General features: G+C 38.5%; 2 protein-coding genes across 8 annotated transcripts in view; both read left to right on the plus strand.

Annotated features, from left to right (window-relative positions):
* The first annotated feature begins 426 nt into the window (after window positions 1-426).
* LOC103715947 (imidazoleglycerol-phosphate dehydratase 3, chloroplastic) lies at window positions 427-7,964 on the plus strand. Of its 2 annotated transcripts, XM_008803749.6 has the most exons (8): window positions 427-763; window positions 1,296-1,420; window positions 2,262-2,366; window positions 2,472-2,564; window positions 3,597-3,671; window positions 5,646-5,708; window positions 5,957-6,066; window positions 7,530-7,964. In XM_008803749.6, the coding sequence occupies exons 1-8, from the start codon at window positions 538-540 to the stop codon at window positions 7,555-7,557; spliced, it is 825 nt and encodes a 274-aa protein (XP_008801971.2). In that variant the 5' UTR covers window positions 427-537; the 3' UTR covers window positions 7,558-7,964. The 2 variants fall into 2 exon arrangements, with proteins under 2 accessions (XP_008801971.2, XP_088560401.1); XM_088704275.2 differs by lacking the exons at window positions 5,957-6,066; window positions 7,530-7,964 and adding an exon at window positions 5,788-5,847 and having other exon boundaries at window positions 453-763.
* A 7,361-nt stretch (window positions 7,965-15,325) lies between these two features.
* LOC103697463 (Zim17-type zinc finger protein) overlaps window positions 15,326-22,927 on the plus strand; it is a 36,433-nt gene continuing 28,831 nt past the window's right edge. For 3 of the 6 annotated variants that reach the window (XM_089924766.1, XM_089924767.1, XM_089924761.1), the window contains exons 1-2: window positions 15,632-20,288; window positions 21,218-21,379. In XM_089924766.1, the coding sequence (XP_089780892.1) occupies window positions 20,103-20,288; window positions 21,218-21,379 (348 nt within the window). In that variant the 5' untranslated portion in view covers window positions 15,632-20,102. The other 3 variants (XM_089924763.1, XR_016396151.1, XR_016396150.1) reach the window with 3 other exon arrangements.

Raw genomic sequence — 22,927 nt, forward strand, 5'->3', positions numbered from 1 at the left:
ATTTGAATACATTTGAATTCTTAACCCATCGAGGACGTCAGGGCTTGAATGGAAGGAGTACGTGAGAATCTGCGAGCGTGTGGACTAGTCTTTTTGGGTGAGGTCCTGTCTTTTTGGATTAGATTTTGGGCTGTGACAGAGGAGATGGGCTGCATGACACTTTTTGCAAAATTTGAAGGAAAAAGAAAAATCTTCAATTAGCCAGCTATGGATGCTTATGAGAATTTACAGTTTCATGCGTCACATGATACAAGAGGATAATATAATTCACGAGAATACACAAGCAATCAGCATCATGGGCCTCGTCCATGAAGCATTTGGGGTGCACCATTCGCCGGCGTCCTTTCTCCCGAGTCATGGGCGGATTTCAGGATGGACCCGCCATCGTGTCTAATTGTTCGGAGGCTCGGTCCGGCCCGGTGAGGCTCGTGGACGGTCTTACTGCTGGGCCGAGCTCGGCCTCCACGAAAACAAAAATCTAAGGCCTCTTCCGATCGATCTTTTTATGGGCCAAACAGTTTTGCTTCTCCGTCGGCAATGGGTCTCCTGAGCTCGTACTCCCTCCCGGCAGCTCCTCCCCTCTCCCAAACCCTAGAAAAATCTAGGGTTAGGGTTTCTTCCGCCTTCCTATCTACAGTCCCTAATCCATCCCTTCGCCTATTCGCGTCTTTGCGGTTCTTGGCGCGAGCTTCAACCCCTATGGCTGCTCTCCCTCCTCATGGCGTCGGAGAAAACAATTCTCCCATCGCCACCATCGGCTCATGTAACTCCTCTCAAGCTGTTATTTCTTGAGCTTCTATCACAAACAAATTAATCTTTTTGTTGAATTTTAATGCCTTATTAAAGATACCTTCTGAATTGTTGGGATGCTTATCGCGAGTAGTTTTTGGTGCCTGCAATCAAACTTATTGAATTTTTACTCTATTTTCTAAGTTGAATTTATGGTATCCTTTCTACTAAATTAAGTTTATTTTGTTATTTATGTTCATGACCGGCCACATTTAGTATTTTTCTCCTTTTATTTAAAAATATTAATTTTTAAACTTTTCTGTGCTTTTTGTGATTTTTTTTTGTCAAAATACTTTCTTTTGAAATTCTTGGATGGTAATTGGGTTCCTATACTTTTGTGATCTCTTTCTTAGATTGCATTTCCTATTAGATTATACTTATTAGTCAAAAATGACTTTGAGATCACATTGAGATAAAATATGACTATCATTAATTGTGTTTTTATGCTTAAACAAACGTTGTTGTGTTTTTATTGTCCTTTTTCATTTCATGTTTTGTGCTGGCAGCATCTCGAGCTGGAGAGGTCAAAAGGGTGACAAAGGAGACAAATGTGCATGTGAAATTGAACTTGGATGGCTCAGGAGTTGCGGAGTGTGGAACTGGGATTCCATTCCTAGATCACATGCTGGATGTAAGTAGTTTATGACTGCCCTTTCCAAAGTCTTATTTACAGGTAAGTAGTTTTCTGAGGTGCAAATCGGTGAATGATGATAGAGTTGTATTTATTGCATAGGTTAAGATTGTCTTGCCTAAACTTAGCTCAAATGCTTGCAATAAAGTTGTATAATTGAGATTTCAATTGAACCTCTATAACAAAAATGAATAAATAGGTATTCTTGTGCTGGCAAAGATTTTTATGCAGAGTCCCATGGTTGATATAAGCAGGCATATGACATAGAGTTGTAGTGTATTATCTGTTATAAGCATAATCTTTGTCAAAGAAATCAGACTAGGAAAAGTTTACTGTAGAAAGATTGGTTTTTTACTTTTAACTTCTGCTGTTAATTTCAATATAACATAGTAGAGTGTTTGGTTAGGTCAAGGTATGAGCAAATTGACCCACTCCATCTCTAAGAAACAGTAATCAGTAATTTAAGGAATTTGATCATTGTCATGCTTGATTGATGGAAATATTTTTCAGTGTAAATTGGTGCTTAGAATGTCTCGACCTTAACAATAAAAAGTAGATCAATTGATGAAATTCTTCAATTTTTCCCTTTTGCATATTGTCCTTTCACACGTTAAGCCTTAGGAGGGCCATCTTTTCGCCAAGTTCAGGTTTATGATTGGTTTTTCTGTTGTTTGTTTTCTCCTACCGAGGCCTCTGCTAACCAATTCCTTGTTTGGGCTTCCCTGTTATAGCTCTTTTTACAGTTGCTTTTCTATTATAATAATGCTGCTTCTACTGAGAAAGAAAAGGTAGAATGTTAGTTGTGGAAGTAGTTTAGTGACTTCAAACTTGGACTTGGCAGCAACTGGCATCACATGGACTATTTGATCTGCATGTGAAGGCATCTGGTGACACCCATATTGATGATCATCATACAAATGAAGATGTTGCACTTGCAATTGGCACGGTGATTGGAACTATTTAACATTTTGCTCTCTTTTTGTTTTACTTCCACAATATTTTGTAGGTATTTTTTTCTTTTAGAGACTTTGATATTTTCGTGTGATTGCAGGCACTACTTCAGGCACTTGGAGATAGAAAAGGAATCAACCGATTTGGACACTTTTCAGCTCCTCTTGATGAAGCTGCTATTGAAGTTATACTGGTATAGTTATACATCTCAACTAGGTTTTTTTATTTATTAAAATAAATAATCATTATATATTTCTTCAATATATAATGCAATTGCTTTTGAAGCTATTGCATTTGTGTGAAGCCATTTTTTGGTAAAGCATGGTCTCATACCATTTTATTATAAAAAAGAAAATGCAAGTGCAGTTTTTTGTTTATCCATTTTTCATGTCAATTCAGGTAACCTTCTTCTCTCATCAAACCACAAACCCTTGATTGGGGAAGTTGTGGCTCCTTATAAAACCTTTTTCTTTCTCATACAAACACTGTCTTTTCTTGAAGCATTTTGATTGCATACTCCACCGTGACAATTCCTCTCCCTCATGCATGATCACACTCATCGGTTCATCCATGAAAGAGCATAGTTATTGACCAGCCACCACTTCTCTATCTCATTCACTTGCTTATTCTTTTGCTGGTGTCTCTCTTCTCATGCATGCAGCAAGACAACAACCATCAGTGGATGCCCTTATATCTAGTTTCACAACTATTGGCATCCCTTCTCTTTCTCGGATCACTTTCCATCCATTGCATGTTCTCATCTTAATTATATATATCGTTGACAATGTGCCTAACAGACTGTCAGTAACAATCACTTGTATGATGTATTTAGTTTCTGAATAAAAAAACTATATTGAATTGAAAATAGGACCAGCTGAATTTCTGTCCTCCTTTTAATTTTGGCAGCAATTTGCCTACTTGAATATATATATATATATATATATATATATATATATATATATATATATATATATATATATATATATATATATATAACAATTGCTATGAAAATTGGCCCTTGATTTTTTAAGGAACACTGTTTATATTGATCTCCATCCCTTATACTACTAAGTATTTATTTATTACCCTTTCGATGGACAGTAGGAACAGTATTAGAAGGTACACTTGTATTTTATTATGTCGGGGTTCTATTTTTTAATGCTATGGTAAGCAATACTTTAACTTTCTGGTCTGACTATTCTTTTTGTTGAAAACATTCCTATAGGATCTATCTGGCCGTCCTCACTTGAGTTATGATTTAAGCATCCCAACTGAAAGGGTTGGGACATATGACACACAGGTAGTTTCAATCCATTCTTGTTGATAGTGTTTATTTGCCTTTCTGCATGTTGTTGTATTGTGCAAAAGATTGTGATCTCCCAACCTCCCCCCCCCCCCCTTTTGCCGATTTCTTTTATCCTCAATGACTTTGTTATTTTCTTTGTGTATGTGCTGTGGAAATACCTGTGGTTTCCATTTTCTTTATCATCATTAATACTGTAGGTAGTATGTTGTGGTTGCTTTTTTCCTTGTGTACATGATATGTAAAAATTTGTGGACTACCATTTTCTTTATTAGGTAGTATCTCTTGGTGCCCCACTCCCTTCTTTTTTTTAAGGTTTGCTATCGTGACTACTCAATAGTTGATCCACTACTTTTTTTTTATGCATTCAGCCTCCAAAAATCAGTGAAGCTTCGCTGACCTTTAAAACCATTTCAACTTCATGACCATCCTTAGGTTTCCCCTTTATGCTCCTTGCAACAAATATTGATCATCATTTATCAAATTGATGCCATATCAACCACCTGAGCTTCATTGCACTTCTCCAGGTGAAAGAACTCAAGAATTAGAACAGTGTCCCACAAGATAGTACATGAAAATTGAGCAAAAGAAAAGGCGAACAACATTTCCTAGAGAATTTCTTACAGATTGTGTAATACTCCTTGAATCTATATTTTGGTATATTCTCAAAATATATTTTGAAATGAACCATCCAAATCAACAATCCATTTTGCATTTAGGCTTCCTAGCCTAATTCATAACACCAATACAATCTTTTGCTTCCTAGCCTAATTTATGACACCAATACAATCTTTTGCAATATGAATTACTCAAAATTTTAACTTGCATAGTCAACTAACTTATCAACTCTTGAGAAAATTGAGTAGCAAGAGAACCAAACTAACAGACTCAAAACCTGTTATATGTTCTTTTTTTAATCAGGATTGTAACACTGCACTGAAACCTTGATCCACTCTTTTATATTTCTCATGTTCAAATATTTTCAACTTTGAATGTGAAAAGCAAACCCATCAAATAGACTTTTGAAGCCTACTTCTGTAATTTCCATGATTTATAACTTTTATCTGTTGGTTCAGGTCAAGTTTGAGACATGTGCATTGCACATGTTATCATTTAAATTGTCAGGTGCATGATGGTTAGAACTCAACTGTTAAGTGTTTCTTTGTACATGACTATATTTGAATGATGATTAGGAGTTATATGCATATTTCTTTTTTTATATATATTATACTTAGGATTTCATGCAACTAACAATGTAATTAAAGTTACATGCACCGGCTGTTTTAAAAGATGGCCACCTGGATACCCCGCTTAGGCAGCATCCCCTAGGCACCCCGACCTTAGCATTTAGTATCATGTTTGTGTGTATAGGATGAGATCGATTTATGAATTAGCATTGGACATTGCCAAATTGATCTACCATTGTCTTACTACATCTTACTTGATGTTTTATGTTTCATTTGTTAGACCATATTTTCCAGGTCCTTTTCATATTTATTATTTTTTATAATTTGTTATTTTTGCGCTGCCTTAACCTCTAGGCACCAATTTAGCGTCACCTTGCTGCCACATATACCGCTTACAGACTTCTGAAACATGCATGTGATAACCCATGTGGATGGGAAGGTGAAAACTATCTGAGCTGCACTATCAGGTCAGAAGAGAGATTGGTATATCTTCTATTATCAAAATATAAGCAAATAAAAGTAGTTTCTTTATTCAAGTGTTGAAAATAGGAAGTTGAAAGTTGTTGTTTCTCAGTGTCAATTGATTTTGCACATTTTTCTCATCACGTCGCCTGTACCTTCAAACCAATAATCATTTTTTCTTCTATCCATTTTCCTAGTCTTATATGCCTTTTCTTCAATAGGAACTATACCATGCAACTACTGCTTTTACTTTCTTCTTTCTTTTCTTTTTAATCTTTTGCTATAACCTGAACTTATACATGTTGTTTGAAACTTTGATTAGCTAGTGGAACATTTCTTTCAGTCTCTGGTGAACACATCTGGGATGACTCTTCATATTCGTCAGGTACATATTCAGTATTTTCTGCTCCAGTTCCAATATTCTCTTAGCAAATGTTATCTTCAATTTAAATATTCTTTTCCAGTTTCTGAAGATCACTAATCATCATTTCGATGCACCAAGAAATTGAACTTGTTAATCACTAACTTGAATCAAATTTCAATACATATGAATATTTTCTGCTTACTGAAATCTATTAGTTTGCATGAAGTTAAGAACATGAATCAAGAGGTTTATTTTATCTGGTTTTGTAGCTTGCTGGTAAAAATTCACACCATATTATTGAGGCAACTTTCAAGGCTTTCGCAAGAGCCCTTCGACAAGCAACAGAATTTGACTTGCGCCGTCGTGGGACTGTGCCTAGGTTTGTTTATCATGTTTACCTAAATCTTTCAGAATTGTGGCAACATTTTTCCCTGAGATGTTCTTCAGTTGATTTCAGTTCGTTTGATTTGTTGACCACTTTGATCTTAGCATAATATATCTAGCTCTTTGACTTCTAAGGCCAAGAAAATGAATGATAAAATGAAAGTCAAGCAGTCAATACTGTTACGTATTTATGATTTCCTTTAATGCTTAAAAGGTAAAACAACTCCTACACTTTTTTATAAGTCAGTGAAGTTATTGATGAAGAATAAATAATAGTTTAATCTGATGGAATATAAGCAATGTATCGACACTTTACAAGGCCATTTGCTTGCTTATTGGCTGTTATTTGTATGGGCTTAATTATTAGTCTCTCACATGAGCGAATTAACTGCACTCCAAACATATTATTGTTAGTCCTCTCTAACACCATTTCAATAATGGTGTTGCTTCTGCTTGCTGGGATGTAGCCGAGGTGGTTGCATCCTCCCATTGGAAGGAGGCTCTGGGTTCAAACCTTGGTAAGTGTTTCCCAAGAGTTTGTCGTTGATAATTCTAATTGGTTGTGCTCTCAGTGTTTTTAAAATAAAAAAAAAGAAAAGAAGAAGAGGAGGAGAGAGAGAAGAGGGGGGGGGGGGGGGGGATTTGTAGTTTTGCTCGAGAATGCTGAGGCATATTCTTTATGTCAAGCTACAGGATCCACTGTGTGTCAACTTATTGGTGGGCATCTTGGCAAGCAGAATGCTGATCATGCATGCCATTCCTCAGAGAATCCATGTAAACCAATAAACAATATAATGCTCGACCAAACAATAAAAATGAATATACAATATTTAACATACACCAACATTATCATTTTCCATTGAGAAATCCTATGCAAGAAGATAGAAAAACAAGTAGCTCAAATAGCTAAATCGTTGATCTGAGGAATCTAATTAATATGTTGGTTGTTAAAGAACCTGCCAAAGATGACGTTGCATATTGGTTGTAGTCATGGTTAAGAGAAGTCCTAAAATAACTAGCATAATCGTGCTTCTTGTTATGCATGGAGATGGAGTTCTGTGAATTTTCTGTTGTTTACTCAACATGTAATTCCGTCTAAAGCTCCCATAGAAACCTTTGTAACGTGAGTGCTTATTCAATCAGGATTCAATTGGGTGAATTATTACTCTCGAACCTTGAAGACTAAAGCTTTTCAGTATCTTTGTTATATGCATAAACACAGTCAATAAAATAACCATGTGGGAAACTATTGCCATCAGTTATCCCACCTATTAGTTCTTGCTGGGTTAGCTATATTGAAGCTTTATCATGACTTATGTGCCATTGTCACTAGCTTTATCATGACTTATGTGCCATTGAACATAAAATTTACTATTCCTTATTCTTCTGTCATAAAATTTACTTGACAAAACCTGTAACTACACATCATATAACTTTTGCATCTTCTGAAAAATGCAGCTCAAAAGGGGTTCTTTCACGTTCCTAGAGGTCCCAAAATGATTTTTTCAGGAATATAATATATGCCTTGACATTTAATGTGGCTGCCCATCTGTGCATTTGGTTTCTGACTAGAGAAAAGAAAAGAAGACGTGTGGGCTTCCTGTTTCAGTTTGTATCAGTCCTCTCCAGCAATTGGTGCCAATTTTTTTCTTCCAAGAACTAGTGCGTGTGGCATGAGGAGCAACGAGGAGTCGGAACATGACATTATGATATGCCAAAGCTGTTATAAGTAAACGGATTTTTATGGCACAATGTATGCGTTAAATTATGTTGCAATAGCCTTGTTTTATAACATTGTCATGAAATATCCGGAATTCTTGTAAATCTTAGTACAGGCATTTCGTTGATTATGTCTCTGAAGATATAAAAATAGTTCATGACGCTTTTGTATCATTTCAAGTTTACTATGAAAAAAGGTGAAAAATCCTGTTCTGGCTAGTCTTCTTTTAGATCCTGTTCTGGCTGCCTGAAGGTCAGATTTTCCTAGCTAGCAGATCTTATCTACTTTATGAATCGAAAAATCATGAAATTAAACTTATACTGCTTGGAAAACATCTGCTTATCAAGTATTTTTCTTCCCCTGGGAAAGAAGGGGATATAATCAAGCTTATTGCCTTTTTTTTAAGAGGGGTGGTAGGGGATGACTTGACCACGGAAATCCATAGCCTCTGTGAACCGTACTACCATCGATTTTGGTAAGTTTGATCATGTTGTTCCAACAACCTAGTTCGGCTAGATTCGAAGTATATAGTTCGGGGCTCGAACCATGTTATGATCTAAAGTTCCTTCAACAATTTATATCAATTTGGTTTGGTCTGATCCGCTATAACAAGCATACTCTGTCGATATGCCTCCCGTCTTCTTGGCCATGAGTCAAATTTCAACTGAAGGCAATGATATGATGCTGCATATTGGAGCAATGCTTGGAGGCTATGCAAAAATAGCCTCCCCTCGATATATCTAACCCAAATTGGCTTTAAATTCAACCCAGATTGGCTCCTAGTATAGTCTTACTTAGATTAGTTTAAATTAGATGTGTCTTTTGGGCCTTTTTTTTTTTTTGCTTACCTTGAGGTGAGCGTTTTGGACAATATTTTCTTTGTTCTTCTTCATAAATAACTTTTTGTATAATTTTAAGGGGCAAGGTCCATTTTGACCAGATCATGCTGATAAACTTATTTGGACCTATATACAATTGAATTACATTCCCAACAAAAAAATTGCAATTTAATTTATAAGAAGGTGGTTAGCTTAGCATCCAAGATGACTTCAAATAGTTTAAACATGAACCGTAGCCATAAACTGTGTTTGGGAACAATTAGACATGGTTGAATGTTTTAGAATTCGGAAACAAAAATCGATAAAATCAGAAAACATTCAGGAGAAGTTCAGTAAATTAAATAAGTAAAAAAATTTCCCCAAAAAAATAAATTAAATAAATAAACCTATTTATGCACAAACATTTTAACAATGTTGTGTTATTAGAAGAATTTAAGAAACTATATTTCAATCCAGTCAAAGAAGTGATCAAGTAAAAAAATAAAGTTTAAGAATTTCTAAATTTGAAGAGGGCGTGGGGGACGGCAGGCGAGAAATGACAAGCGAGGACCTGAGTAGCGATAATATTTCATTAACATCTCATCCTTCTCGGACGCACGGTGCCCATCCGATCATTTAGGGCGAGAGGTGATGAGTTTTTTTTTTCCACCTTCTTTTCTTTCCTCTTTTCGTTTTCCACCTTCTTTTCTTTCCACCTTCTCGGACGCCCCCCCCCCCCCCCCCCACCCCCCCCCCCCAAACAAAATGCTTCAAGGGGGACAAGACAAAGGAGAGAAACGGGCCTTATATTTCTTTAATATTTTCCCTTCTTGCATATCGTTCCCTACTTGTTGCTGAATTTATCATTGATAACAGATGGTATACAGGGTTAGTTGAAAATCTTCAAAAATTGGGTGGCAAAATGTTTCTTGAGAAAAATTAAAGAGCCAAAATGTATTTTTCCATTCATAGGATATTAAGTTATGGCTATTGTGGTGTGGTTCATCCAAGAATTTGGGTCCTTTTATATTTAGTATTTGATTTATATCTAGTATATCATATCATTGAATGGTTAATGATGATGATCTTGCTCAATCATCCATTGCTAATCAATGTACGGACGATGGTGGTTGAATTATAAAAGGCCCCCTCTTGAACTTGCATATCAAAATTTAGATAGGTATATGATAGAGCGAAAAATGGGTCACCCAGCCCATAACTAAAAGGCTGCCAAGTTTCGGCCCATTTAACACCAACAATAATCGGATGAATCTTCACCTCGGCCCAGAGCCAGCTCGTCCTTGAAACTTCGCCGAAAGCTACACTAACTCCGGACGTTCGCCGACCAAGTTCGGGGTGCCTCCAGACAAACGCCGACCCATTCCGACCAAGTTCGGGATGCTAAACCCCTAGCAATACGCTCCGATCCTCGATCTCGGGGCGTACCTCCGAGCACACCCGGGATGCCACGAAACCAAACTGCTCCCAGTATTCGCCAGGCCGACCTCGTCAAACACATGACACGACTACTTAACGAGCTCGACCTCATCAGCGACTGCACCCGTGTGCGAGCCTGCGCCCACTTACGCGACCGTACTCTACCACACTGCCGTATCATGTCCCATAATCAGCCAACAACAGTCAGACGACACCCTGCTTACTTCAGTCATACCCTGTTGTGACTGTCAACATCATACCGTTCTCAAAAACGGCCTGTACTGCATGTCACCAGCCAACCTGAGTTGCGCACCATCCAGCTAAGAGCCATGCCCCCTCATGATTAATAGTACCTTCGTTACCTGGGCCACTCCACCGAGGCTATAAATAACTCGGTCAGGTAATTTCTAAGAGATCTTTTTTGGCTGGACCAAATCGGCCCACTCTAACTTGATCGTCGGAGGACCCTCACCGAGAACACCAGTGAGGCTTTGTGCAAGTCCGCAACCGTCGCGCAGGAGGCTGCTCCCGTCTTCCCCTTTCCAGCACTGACGACTCTCTTGGCTTCACCGGCGTGGTCACCCTCGGGCCAGATTTGAACCATAACAGTGTATATTTTATGACTTGCCCTTTTAATCAATTCAGTGCTACCATCTCCTTCAAGAATATAATTTATACATAAGATTTTTCCTTTTCTCTCTTCCTAATCCAAGCTCTTTTTATTTGGCCTTTACAGCTTTTTCTATCCTTTGCAAAAATGCTATGGGTGGTGTTAAATATGACTAGAAGATAATTATATTATTGTTTCATTCATTATTTGTTAGCTAGAAACAATTACAAATCAGATAAATTGTACACATCCTTCTAATTTTCCATAAAAAAATGAGAGCAATAACTAATTCTTTTTCAATTTTTTAAGGTATTTTAGAAAAGTAACAAACAAAATCTTTCAGAGATAGAAGTATTTCAAAAATTAGAACCCTACTCTTCATGTATCATAAATAAAGGAAAATAAAATAATATGCACTTGGGATTCATGGACTTTGAGACTCCAATTATAGAGTAAATTGACACCCAATCTTTTCACCTTTCACAAATTTAACTATATTACTAGAGTAGAATCTTGCATGCTTTCTTCAGGTCTAATTGATAGCTTAGGATTTAGCAACGGCAGGGTTTAGCAATTATGAATGTCGTTCGACGCCGGTTATGGAGACGCACGGTCCTTGTTTGAAACGAAATAGGCTGGACCGGTTATATATTCCGGTCCGTTTCGGAGGGGGGGGGGGGGGGGGGGGGGGGGGGGGAGTCCATGTTGATTGCTTTTTTAATAAGCGGTCCATTGATGTTTGAAATGCCATAAGAAGACCAAAATATCCCCGATCCTTCCCTTCCCTTCTTCCGTCGTTCCTTGTATGCTTCTCTGTTCATTTGAACAAGCCCTATTCAAACTTCACCGATTCCAGCCCTCGTTTCGTCCCCAAAGTTCGTATCCTAATCCTCTCTTCGAACGAAAAAAAATCCTCTTCTTCTCGCCCGATTCCGTTTGATTTTAACGCCTCGGTTTCAAACCCTACAACTGCAAACCACTACCCAACGATATTCGATCTTCCTCTTTCTTCCTGTTAAGCCGTTCTTCTCATCGAAAAGGAGAACCCTTCTGACCCAATTTTTCGGAGCAAGGAGATATTTTCCATCCGGCCTCGGAGTCGACCTTCGAACTGACTTCGCCCTGTTCGTTTGTAGTGGAAGCTTCGGTGGACATTGCTCTCTCCAACCTTGCCTGAGGCATCTCTGCATTCCTTCAACAAGTTGGTCAATCGTTGCCGCATACTTTCTCCAATAATTTTTTTGAACCCCAACATGATATGCAATATTGTAGGGCATTACTTTTTAAATTGTGGGAATGGTTAGGATTTGCCAAATTAATGGACAGAGAGGTTGCGGTAGCACATTTGAGATATTTGTTATGGAAAAATATGACTATTCCGTGCTAATTGTGTTCTTTGTTATAGTTTTTAAGATGATTCATTTTAAGTTGATTCATTTAAGATGTTCTTTGTTACAGTAACTCGCTCACGATCGTTCTTCAGGAATATAAAATCCTTGCAGTTTGAAATGCAATAGTTGCGAATGGTGTCACGTAGAGTTTTCACATTTATGAACTCCTGACCAACACCTTCTATACAGTTTTTCCAAGCATCCAACGAATATTTTTGACTTGCTTCCTCTTCAATTGCGGCTTTTGTTTCTTCAACAATTTAACCAAAATTACTTGAGCTACCCTTTAAAAAATTTTTTCCCTCTCGAACTAATTTCAGTACAATGGGATGAACCACTGTTCATACAATAGGATAAACATTATTTTAGCACACTTATTAAAGTCTTTTGTGCTTAAATTGCACAAACTAAAATTTCAAATATGGAATACCTCTCAATTACCACAGCAACACTTTCGATCAAGGTTGGAGAATGAGTAACAACCATCTCGATCACCGCCACATTTAAGTTGACATGTATTTGATGCATGTTGCGAACATCCTTATCGCTCATGAGCATAATAAGCATTCAAGATTTGTTTGGAATATAAAACTTAACTTCTATCATTGTAGAAGATAAATGTCTCCACCTTTCAACTATTTTCTTAAAAATTTGATCAAGAATCGTGTCCTTTGAGATGGAAATAAAGACAACTTCGCTACCATAACAACAAATGGTCATAAAAACAGAGCTAACAGTATTTTCTGAAGCCATGACATTGGAAAAAAGAGGGGGCAATGAACAGATGATTCCAAATTGCAAACAGAGTTAGGAATATAGTGGAGCAGAGTCTCACCATACAGAAAAAGAGGGACTCTCAGCGTTCTCTCAAACAGGGAACATGTAAAGAGTAAGAAGTACTCTCAACGTTTTTAAGTCAACACAAAGGCTCAACATGCTCTCTCCCTATCCGTCTAGCATTCATCCTAATAGGTGCTTGTCTCTTTCTTGACCAAAGAATCTCCATTGGCAAAGACAAAACAGAGAAGAACAGAGACAAAACGTGTACCCAGTTGCGGGCTATTTTTTCACCTTTTTTTCCGTTTCAAAATCTTCCTCCAAAGCCATCTTCAGTAAACATCTTCCGTGGCATCACTAGGGGCATCTTCGCTTAAGGGCTGCAAATGGGAAGCTTACTTGGGAGCATCTTCGGTGGAAAAAAACAGGGTGTGTTCCGAATAGAAAACAGAACACGAAAGATTTTTTTCTGCTTCCGGTAGCATGGGGCCACTTATCGTAACCTGGGAGCACTTTGGGTACATAATTTAAAGAAAACAGTAACTCAGGAATCGGAAATTAGAGAACTACTTAGGCCCTGTTTGGGGGAGCTGTTGGCAGTAGAGCTGTTGGAAGTAGAGCTGTCTAAAGTAGAGCTTTTATAAAAAGCTGTTTGCTGTTTGGTAACTACATTTCTAAAGTGCTGTGGCACTTTAACATGTGTTTGGTAAATAAACTGAGAAAGTACTTTTGTATGACAAAATTACCATAAAAGACATTGCATAGTATTATACAACAGAGCATAAAAAAACATAACATATATTAATATATAATATACGATATAGTATAATATTATTGTAATGTAAAATAATATTATTATAATATAGTAATATGACATTGCATAGCATAGCATAATAATAATATAATTATTAGAGTAAATTAATTTTCCATAATATAACATAATATTAAATTATTTAATTAACATATTAATGTATTATGATATAATGTAATATATATTATATTTATAGTATAATACAATAATAAAGATAAAAATATTATAATTATTAGTATAAATCAATTTTTCTTAATATAACATAATATTAAATTATTTAAAATAACATATTAATGTATTATGATATAATGTAATATATTATAATATTTATAGTATTATACAATAATAAAGGTATAAAATAATATAATTATTAGTATAAACTAATTTCTCATAATATAACATAATATTAAATTATTTAACATAACATATTAATGTATTATGATATAATATATTATAATATTGTATTTATAGTATAATACAATAATAAAGGTATAAAATATTATAATTATTAGTGTAAATAATTAATAATGTTGAAATATATTTATTTATTATCTTATTCATTCATTCATTCATTTATATAAATATTTATTTATTTATTTATTCTTTTTTTTAAATGTTCTTTTCTTCTCTTTTTTTTCTTTCCTTTTCTTCTTTTTTTTTTCCTTTTCTTTTTCTTTTCTTTTTTTCTTCTCTTCTTCTTCTTCCTTTCTCTCCCCCGTTCTCCTTTCTTCTCCTTCCGCGTGGCCGGCGGCGCCGGAAGGGGGCCAGGCCGCCGCGGTCGCGGGAGGGGGCCGGACCGTGGCCAGCGGCGGCCGCGGGAGGGGGCCAGGTCGTGGCCCGCGGCAGTCTCGGCGGCCGCGGTTGGCCCCCTGAAAAGTTCTCTCCTCCTGCGAGGCCGACAGCACCGGAAAGGGGCCGGGCCGTGGCGGACGCGGGAGGGGGGCGGGTCGTGACCGCCGGCGGCCGCAGGAAGGGGGAGGGCGCCCCCTTCTTCTTCCTGTTCTTCGGCCCCTCCCCACCGTGGGACCTCCTTCTTCTTCGGCACCGCCCCTTTCCGTGACGGGGACATCGTGGCCGGCGGCGACCGCGGGAAGGGGAAGACCACCCGTCTTCCTCTTCTTCGGCACCTCCCCACCATGGGGGCGGGGGAGAGGGAGGGGGTGCGACGGCGGGGCAGAGGGAGAGAGTGCGGCGGCGGGGGAGAGGGAGTGGGGTTGGGTGGGAGAGGAAGAGACGGCGAGAGAAAGGTTTTTGGGAGATTTTTTTTTTTAAATGGGGGTATTTTGGTTAAAAATACAGCTTTTCGAAAAAGCTGAAAACAGCATTTTCGGAAAGCTCCAAATTGGAGCTCCCCCCGAAAGCTGTTTTTAGCTTCCCGCAAAAGCTGAAACAGCTTTTCAGAAAATTTACCAAATACTATTTTTTAGCTAAAAATATTTTTGGAGGGCCAGAAAGTATTTTTTTGCCTTAGTGGTGGACCGGAAGTTTTAATTTTGGTCAGGACCTCCTGTTAAAGTGAAGTCCTCAGAGGGATGGGCCTTAGTGGTGGACCGGAAGTTTTAATTTTGGTCAGGACCTCCTGTTACAGTGAAGTCCTCAGAGGGATGGGAAAGTAATTTCCCCTTTGTTTTTTCCCCCGCGTGCGAGAGGACCCGGACCACCTCGGAGCCCTATTTAAGGCTTCCTCCCAACCGGCAAGATTCTTCTTGACCCAACCTTTCTCGCTCTGGCTCTCGCGCTCCCTGAACTCTTCTTGCATCCGCCTGCGATCCATCTCCTCTATAAAAAAAAACCCTAGCTCCCGACAGAACTCCGAGCGATTCCAATGCCGTAAATTGTTAGTATCTAATTTTCTTTGAAGTTGCCGTAACGATGCATTTTTCGCCCACGTGATCGCTCCCATACCCATCTTCTTGGACGTAATCCCGCTCATGGATCGATTGCAAGGGTTTCTTGGCAATGTTTCCAAGCGAGAGTCGCCGGTCGGTATCTCTTCCAATTAATTCGAAAATTTGATGGGTGGTTCTGGAATTGAAGCCTCTGCCTTTTTCAGTGGATTTTTCATGGTTTTGCTTGAGTTTTGTTTTCTTTTTCTTGTTTAAAAGGTTTTAGTTCGGGTCTTGATTCTTGAAGAATGAGCTGGTGGTCATACCAAAAAGATTGAGTTGGTGATTTTTCTTGGTTTCGTTTGAGTTTTGTTTTCTTCTTCTTGTTTAAAAGATTTTATTTCGGGTCTTGGTTCTCGAAGAATGAGTTGGCGATCATACCTAAAAGAATGAGTTGGTTTCTTGGTTTCATTTGAGTTTTGTTTTCTTTTTTCTTGTTTGAAAGGTTTTAATTCGGGTCTTGATTCTTGAAGAATGAGTTGGTGGTCATACCAAAAAGAATGAGTTGGTGGTGTTTATGAAGTTGAAATAAGAAGTTCTTCAAGATTCTTTGCCCCAAGAGTCTTATATGTTTCTGTGTCTTGATTCTTGATTCATGAAGAATGAGTTGGTGATGCTTATGAAGTTGAAATAAGAAAGTTTTCAGGATTTCCCCCCAGGAGATTTATATGGATCTGGCCTTTCTGTAGTTTGATTCGGTGGCTGGTAGAAAGAAAGAAACAAAGAACAAAACTATAGAACATTGTTTCATTTTCAAGCTCTAGTTGTTTATGGGTCTTGGATTTGTTGTGAGTGACAGATTTTAATCCCATTCTTTAGTTTTAGTGGCCTGGTGGATGTTAGAGTTGGACTAGGAGAACTCCTGTCTTTTTTCTTTTTTTGTTTTGTTTTCAGGTTGCTAACCTTTGATTATATATGCTTGACTTCTATTATTTTGATGCTTACACGATCTATTTAAAACAGTATCGCCTCTTCATCTTCGACGAAATTTCCTAATCAGGAACCAACAAAACTTCATGGACATGGAAAACCTTGCATCCATAAGGTGGCGGAGCTGCCTGCCAGTTCTCCTGTAGAGGAAGAGTAAGACTACTTTTATTCTTCTTCTTCTTCTTCTTCTTTCTTGAACTGTTACGTTTGTGTAATTAGATATTAATTCCAATTAAGAATTATGTATACTTAACCATATGCGTCAGATCTGTCTTCTTTTATTTTCAGCTGAAATCAGTTTTCCCTCCTCTGTCAGTTCTTCAAAGATTAGAAAGTTGTGGTTTTATTCGCTCAAAAAAAAAAAAATCACAGTTTTATTCCTTCTTATGAATCATAGGATTGTGGTCATTGCTAAGTATTTGCTGCTATAGGCCAATTGCAAAGTTCAAACTCTCAGTCTGAGTTGAGCCTATTGGTATTTGTTTTGGGTACTTTCGGTAGTTCTCATCTATGTTTTCCAGAAATAAATTAGAACCTATCCCAATAAAAAATGTTCATAAATTTGAAATGATTAAAGGGAACATTATGCATCATTTCAAGTATATCGTATTATTTAAGTCCTTAGGTTTAGCTTTCTTTGTTCTTGCCTGAAACCGCAATAAACTGAATAAATATTATGAAAATGAATGGTTCCCATTGAGTCAGGCTATAATATATCGTGCAATTATTGATTTCAATAGAACTCATAAAATCTAAATTTACGGTCATATATGATCTTGTCAGGTCAACTTAGACATCTAATTTATTTTTAAAGAATAGGAAAAATAATTAAATCATTTTTCATGGAATATAGTAATGCTTTCTGAATTTGGAAGTTTCATGATAGACCCATATGATTCATCCATAAGGATGATTGATCTAAAACATATAGGAATGGAGAATTTGGAACTTCCTAAATTTCAAACTTGATACCTGTAAAGTATTTTTAAACTGAGACTTTCTAAATCTGATATCAAATCTTCAAAAATCATAACATTTTGAAAGCCCAATTAATTCCACAAACCACTTCTCATTTTCCCTCAACAAGCAAAAGCCCAAGAAATTTCTCAAACTTAAGAAAACCTTTATTTTGAATTTCCTTTAACTTAAGAAAGCCCCATGAAAGTTGTTTTCATGTTTACTCAACTTGCAAAATCCAAGTCTTAAATTAAATTAAATACTTACTGAAATTCAAATAAATAAGCGATAAAAAAGGATTTCCAGTATTTGTATTAGATGTGGTCTTGTTAGATTACTTTTAGCCAGTTTTTGGAATCAACCTTGGCTTTGGACCAATTCGGTGTTGTTGTGGGAGGGGGCCGAACATAGTCCCACATCGGCTAGTAGCGGAAAGGTTCTGTGCCTTAATTGGGGGGCAAAATTCTTTTCTCTCGAGGCGCCTTTTGAAGGACAAAATCGTGAGGAGGGCTCCGGGTACGCTCGACCCCCAAAGCAGACAATACCTCGGGAGGAACGCGGTTCTCTTTCTCTGCTAGCTTAATGTGAGCTATACTGTTGCGCGAGGCTCCGGCCAAAATGCCGTCCCCGCAACAGATGGCGCCGTCTGTGGGAAGCGCCCTCTTGCCGCAGGCTACCCCCCGGGACTGGGAGGTGCACTGAACCTTCCCACTGGGGGGCTATGTTGTGGGAGGGGGCCGAACATAGTCCCACATCGGCTAGTAGCGGAAAGGTTCTGTGCCTTAATTGGGGGGCAAAGCCCTTTCCTCTTGAGGCACCTTTTGAAGGGCAACACCGTGAGGACTCCGGGTACGCTCGACCCCCAAAGCGGACAATACCTCGGGAGGAACGCGGTCATCTTTCTCTGCTAGCTTAATGTGGGCTATGCTGTTGCGCGAGGCTCCGGCCAAAGCGCCGTCCCCGCAACAGTTATAATGCTGAATTATTTTGATTTTGGTTACATAGCTTAGTTGCCTGAATTAGGTAAACATTGGGGAGTTTGGGAACAAAGCTTGTCAGAGTATAGGCAGGAAACGGAGGTAAAAGGTGGCAGAATGGAAGGAGAAGAGATGAAAGAAGAAGGGAGGAGAGGAGGAGAAAGGGACGCAAAGGAGAGAAGGGATGTGTTGCACGGACCAATTCCTGATCCCTGTGGCATCTGATTTTTATTAATATGGAGCTGGCCAACTAATTAGGTAAGTAAAGAATGATGTTATCATTCCTAATATGTGGCCAGAACTAAACTATGCAATATATACAGAAAATGGCTTCATGTGACACAATCTGGGGTTGACTAATGATCCATTGCAATGTAACAGACCAATTTAAATCCCTTTAGCATTACTAGATCAGTCCTAATCTGGCAGGCTGATATATGCCAATGTACATTGTCATATACATCAATGCTTCCCTAAAGCTGGAGCATAGATGAGTGCTTGAAAATAATAGTCTTCAATTGCTGACATGGTAATGTTTTGGTCAGTAGATTAGTCAATTGTAACTTGGACCATCAGATGAGGTGTAATGGCTTCTTTTCCATTACCTTCTGCTCAAACATGTAAATCTACTTCCACTGCACAGTTTTTTATGACAAATTGGGTTTCTTGCAATGTGGATAGCTGCTTGGTTGTCATGCATGAGTTAATTAGGCTGTGAGACCAAAATCCCTGGTCTCGAATGGTACTAATCAAAGTCACATCAATTCATACATGGCAAGAGCAACTGCCTGGTACTTGGTTTGAGCATTGGTTTTCCAACTGCAGTTTTTTTTAAAAATTTCCAAAATAACAAGATTCTCCCAAAAAATGTAGAGTATCCAAACATCAATCTTCTGTCAGAAGGGGAGTTCAGACAATTAACATCTGTGTAATATCAGACCTTAAGGTGCCGTCGAGCACTGTTGAGTATTGCAAGACCTGGTGCCACTACAAGATACTGCAGGATGAAAAAAAAGAAAACATCCTCAAGATAAGGTTATATAAACTATCCCTCCAATCTTCTGTACATTTCCAGATATGTAAGTGGTTTTCCTTGATCTTTAAACCCAACTTGAAATTAATCTCAATAGGAGTTTACCTTCCTATCTTGGAGGATTTTATAAGTTCATTTGGCTTAGTTTTGATCATTTGGTTGTCCTAGAGGATGCATAACATGGTGGTGGAAATGTCATTTTTGTTAAAAGAAAGGGCAACATTGGTGATAACCGCTAGGGACAAAGCTGATGTTGAATAGTCAATTTCTATAATACACTTTTGAAAACTTTCCCGTGGTGACTTATTTTGGAGACGATTTTACTACATTAACACCCTCTAGGCCTGATTGTGGGATCATATTCTAGATTATTGAATGATTATTAGTGGGAAAAATCAATTTCTTCCTTGATGTTTCGCTACAATTTTCTAAATAGCTGATGTAGAAAAAGCTCCAGGACACCATCCCTCCATCATGAACAAGCATCATTAGGAGTATTTATGCGCTCACTTTTTTTAGACATTGGCATGATCTTTAATATTTATTTTTTATAATATCTCATGCCTTCAAGCTTTGTTTAACCATTTTGTATCTATTGATTATTTGAGCAAAAATGAAGGCCATCATTAAGAGTATTTATTTCTTTAGACAAGCAAGTTTTCATGTCCTTGTTGAATCTTATAAATGCTTATGCTATGCAGTAGATATTCCATGTTGAGTTGGAACAAGTCGTATATATGTCTTACCCTTTTGATTTTCTCTTGTCATGCTATGTCTGTTTATCTTCTTGTTCCTACTGTCAAGGCATATTATATATTTGAAGATCCTTCTCTTGTTTGCAGGCTTTTATGCTTCTTGGTAACTACCAAGGTATGCGGTACTGACCAAACTAATGTACTGATAGAGACCGATACCGGTTGGAACTGGTACCGAACCGATTCAGAAAAAAAATGCGTGGACACGCGCGCAGACGCATTATGCCATAGAGTGGCATTAAATGCTACTCTGTTGCATTAAAAAGCCCACGCGGGCTGCCCCGTGTGGGCTCTCTGCCCCGCGCCTCACCGCGTGTGCGCGTGGTCGCATAGCGTGGAACACGCGCAGGCGTGGGTCAGGGACGCGTTTCCCCACTCGCGCCTGCGCCCCTGCGCTGCCCCCGACGCCTCTCTCTCTCTCTTTTTTTTTTCTTTTTTTTCCTTCTCTTCTTCTTCCCGAGCCGTTCTTTACCTCTCTCCTCTCTTCTCCTCTCTTCCCCCCTTCTCCCGCGAGTAAGGGAGGTCTTCTTCTTTGCGAGGTGCTCGGGAGGAAGAAAGAGGCTCGCGAGGTAGTCTTCTTCTCTCCTCTTTCTCTTCTTCCTCTTCTTTCTTCCTCTTTCTCCCTTCTTTCCTCTTCTTCCTCTTCTTCTTCCCCGCGAGTACTGGTGCGAACCGATGCGATTCGCACCGGTACGTGCAAGGAACCCTTCGCTTTGGGGTCGGAACCGAATTTTATGGCTGTATCGTATTGGTGCCGGCCGGCACCAGTATGGTACAGGTTCTGATCGGTTCGGCAGACCTTGGTAACCACACCTATTTGACTGAGGAGTTACATTATCTTCTGCAAGATAATTTAGAGCAAGCTTTTGTGTAGCACGCACCTTGTGGAAAATGCTCTCCTGAGAGGGTAACCTCTGCATTTCCCTGTTAAAAATCACCAAGGCTAAGATGCTCATCCAGGTTTTTCATCCTATTTATTTTTTGCTCAAGTTGTTCTTATTTTATTTTTATTTTTATTTTTGTGTTTGTATTTGCTGTTGTCAGATAGAAAGAAATATGACTTCACCTGAAGCTTGGAATAGAAATGCTGCCCATCCGTGTGTAGGAGATAATCAAGGGCTGATGAAGATCGGTGAGAGCAAGGTATCTATTGGAAAGGAAAAAGAGAAGAAAGATGTCAAGAACATGATCAACAAGACCTGGAAGGTAATTCGATTCATTTGTTTTATCGTACATTCCTTATGAAGTACTATCTGATAGGTTTTATTTCTCACACCTATTAGTTATAAAAAAATTTCAAGTTTGGATATCAATGCAGCTTCATTTGTCTTATAGTTAGTTTGATTAGCTGTCTTTATGCACTACAATTCTCTTAGATATCTGAGAATCTAATATATTGTGAATATGCTAAGAACTACGAAAACCCTGAAAGTTTACAAGGGTTCCCTTTTTTTATAAAAAAATACTACTTTTCACCTTTCTGATTGTACGATCCTTAGTTAAGTTTTGTGGAACCAAAAATTTTGAGTTCCAAGACACTCTGTGATATGTTTTTCAGTAAAAGATTTGGAACTTACTGACCTGAAATTTAACAACAAGGTAGTCTTACCTGAAATTTCAGCAGACTTTTAAACGAGATGCAAAGAAGTGTGCTGATTGAAAGGTCCTTTGTTTCATTGTATTTCTTAGTCAGCCCACAATGGTTAACCATCCATCCAATGGGAGGGCATGATGAAGAAGAAAGAGCATGGAGATGAGTGAGAGAGCGGTGGAGAGAGGAAGAGATTGCGAGGGAGAGAGATCAAAAAACCCATGTATATCCTTTTCTATCATAAACCAACTTATTTAAATCGACAAATAATTGATCCACTGCATAAACCTAAATAGGCCCATCATATGACCTCCAATCTAACGGTCCTCATTATATCTTTCTTTAATTAATTAGATGGTCACTACGGTGAGACCTTATGCAAGAATATATTTAAAACCTTTGCTCTTCTGCATCATAAATGTCACGCCCCGAGCCCGAAGCGCGATAGACGCCGCATGCCCGCACGACGGACCGTACAGGCGTGCAAGGCAGCTGATCATATCAAAGCTATCTTATGGCCCCGTTGGGCACATCTGAAACAAGCGCCGAATAACCGTCTACAGAGTTCAGTCTTATGCATACTACCACATGCATCACATTTAGACTAGTCTTGCTGATGATGAGTAGTTCTCTCATAAGATCCATGCTTCCTTGAATGCCAAGATCTATTACGAGATTGTGCAATCCTGCTTGAATTATATCCACTGCGAGTATCATAATCTCTGCTCCTCTTCTTTTATTTTCCATCTCTAGTATCCTAAGTTTCTTTCCAGATAATCTTCATGTTCTTAGCCCTATCAACCAGATCATCATAGCTTGTTGAGTGCACTGCAGCCAAACTCCAACGCAAGTGAGGCTTCAGCCCTTCTTCAAATCTCCTCATCCTGGATTCTGCATCCATGATGAGGGTGGGAGTGAACCGAGGCAGCCTATCAAACTCTGCCTCATACTCATCCACGGTCATAGTTCTTAGAGACAGATTGAGGAATTCTCTCTCTAGCTCCCTCGGGCAACTAGAAAGAAAATATTTGAAGTAGAAGGTTGTGCGAAACTTTTGCCATGTAATTGGCTCATGCTTGTGTGCCAATGTGTGCTCCACAGACTTCCACCAATGATGAGCGTGGTCCTGAAGCATATAGATACCAAATCTGACCTTCTCTTCA

This window comes from Phoenix dactylifera, chromosome 1 (assembly GCF_051530095.1).
Source record: "Phoenix dactylifera cultivar Ajwa chromosome 1, Ajwa_hap1_PhDact_Kaust_v1.1, whole genome shotgun sequence".
NCBI lineage: Eukaryota > Viridiplantae > Streptophyta > Magnoliopsida > Arecales > Arecaceae > Phoenix > Phoenix dactylifera.

Excerpts from the sequence above, each read along its gene's own strand:
- LOC103715947 (XM_008803749.6), top strand. The coding sequence starts at position 538 with ATGGGTCTCCTGAGCTCGTACTCCCTCCCGGCAGCTCCTCCCCTCTCC. Across the intron at positions 1,421-2,261 it reads TCCTAGATCACATGCTGGAT|CAACTGGCATCACATGGACT; the intron begins GTAAGTAGTTTA and ends TGGACTTGGCAG. Across the intron at positions 2,565-3,596 it reads CTGCTATTGAAGTTATACTG|GATCTATCTGGCCGTCCTCA; the intron begins GTATAGTTATAC and ends ACATTCCTATAG.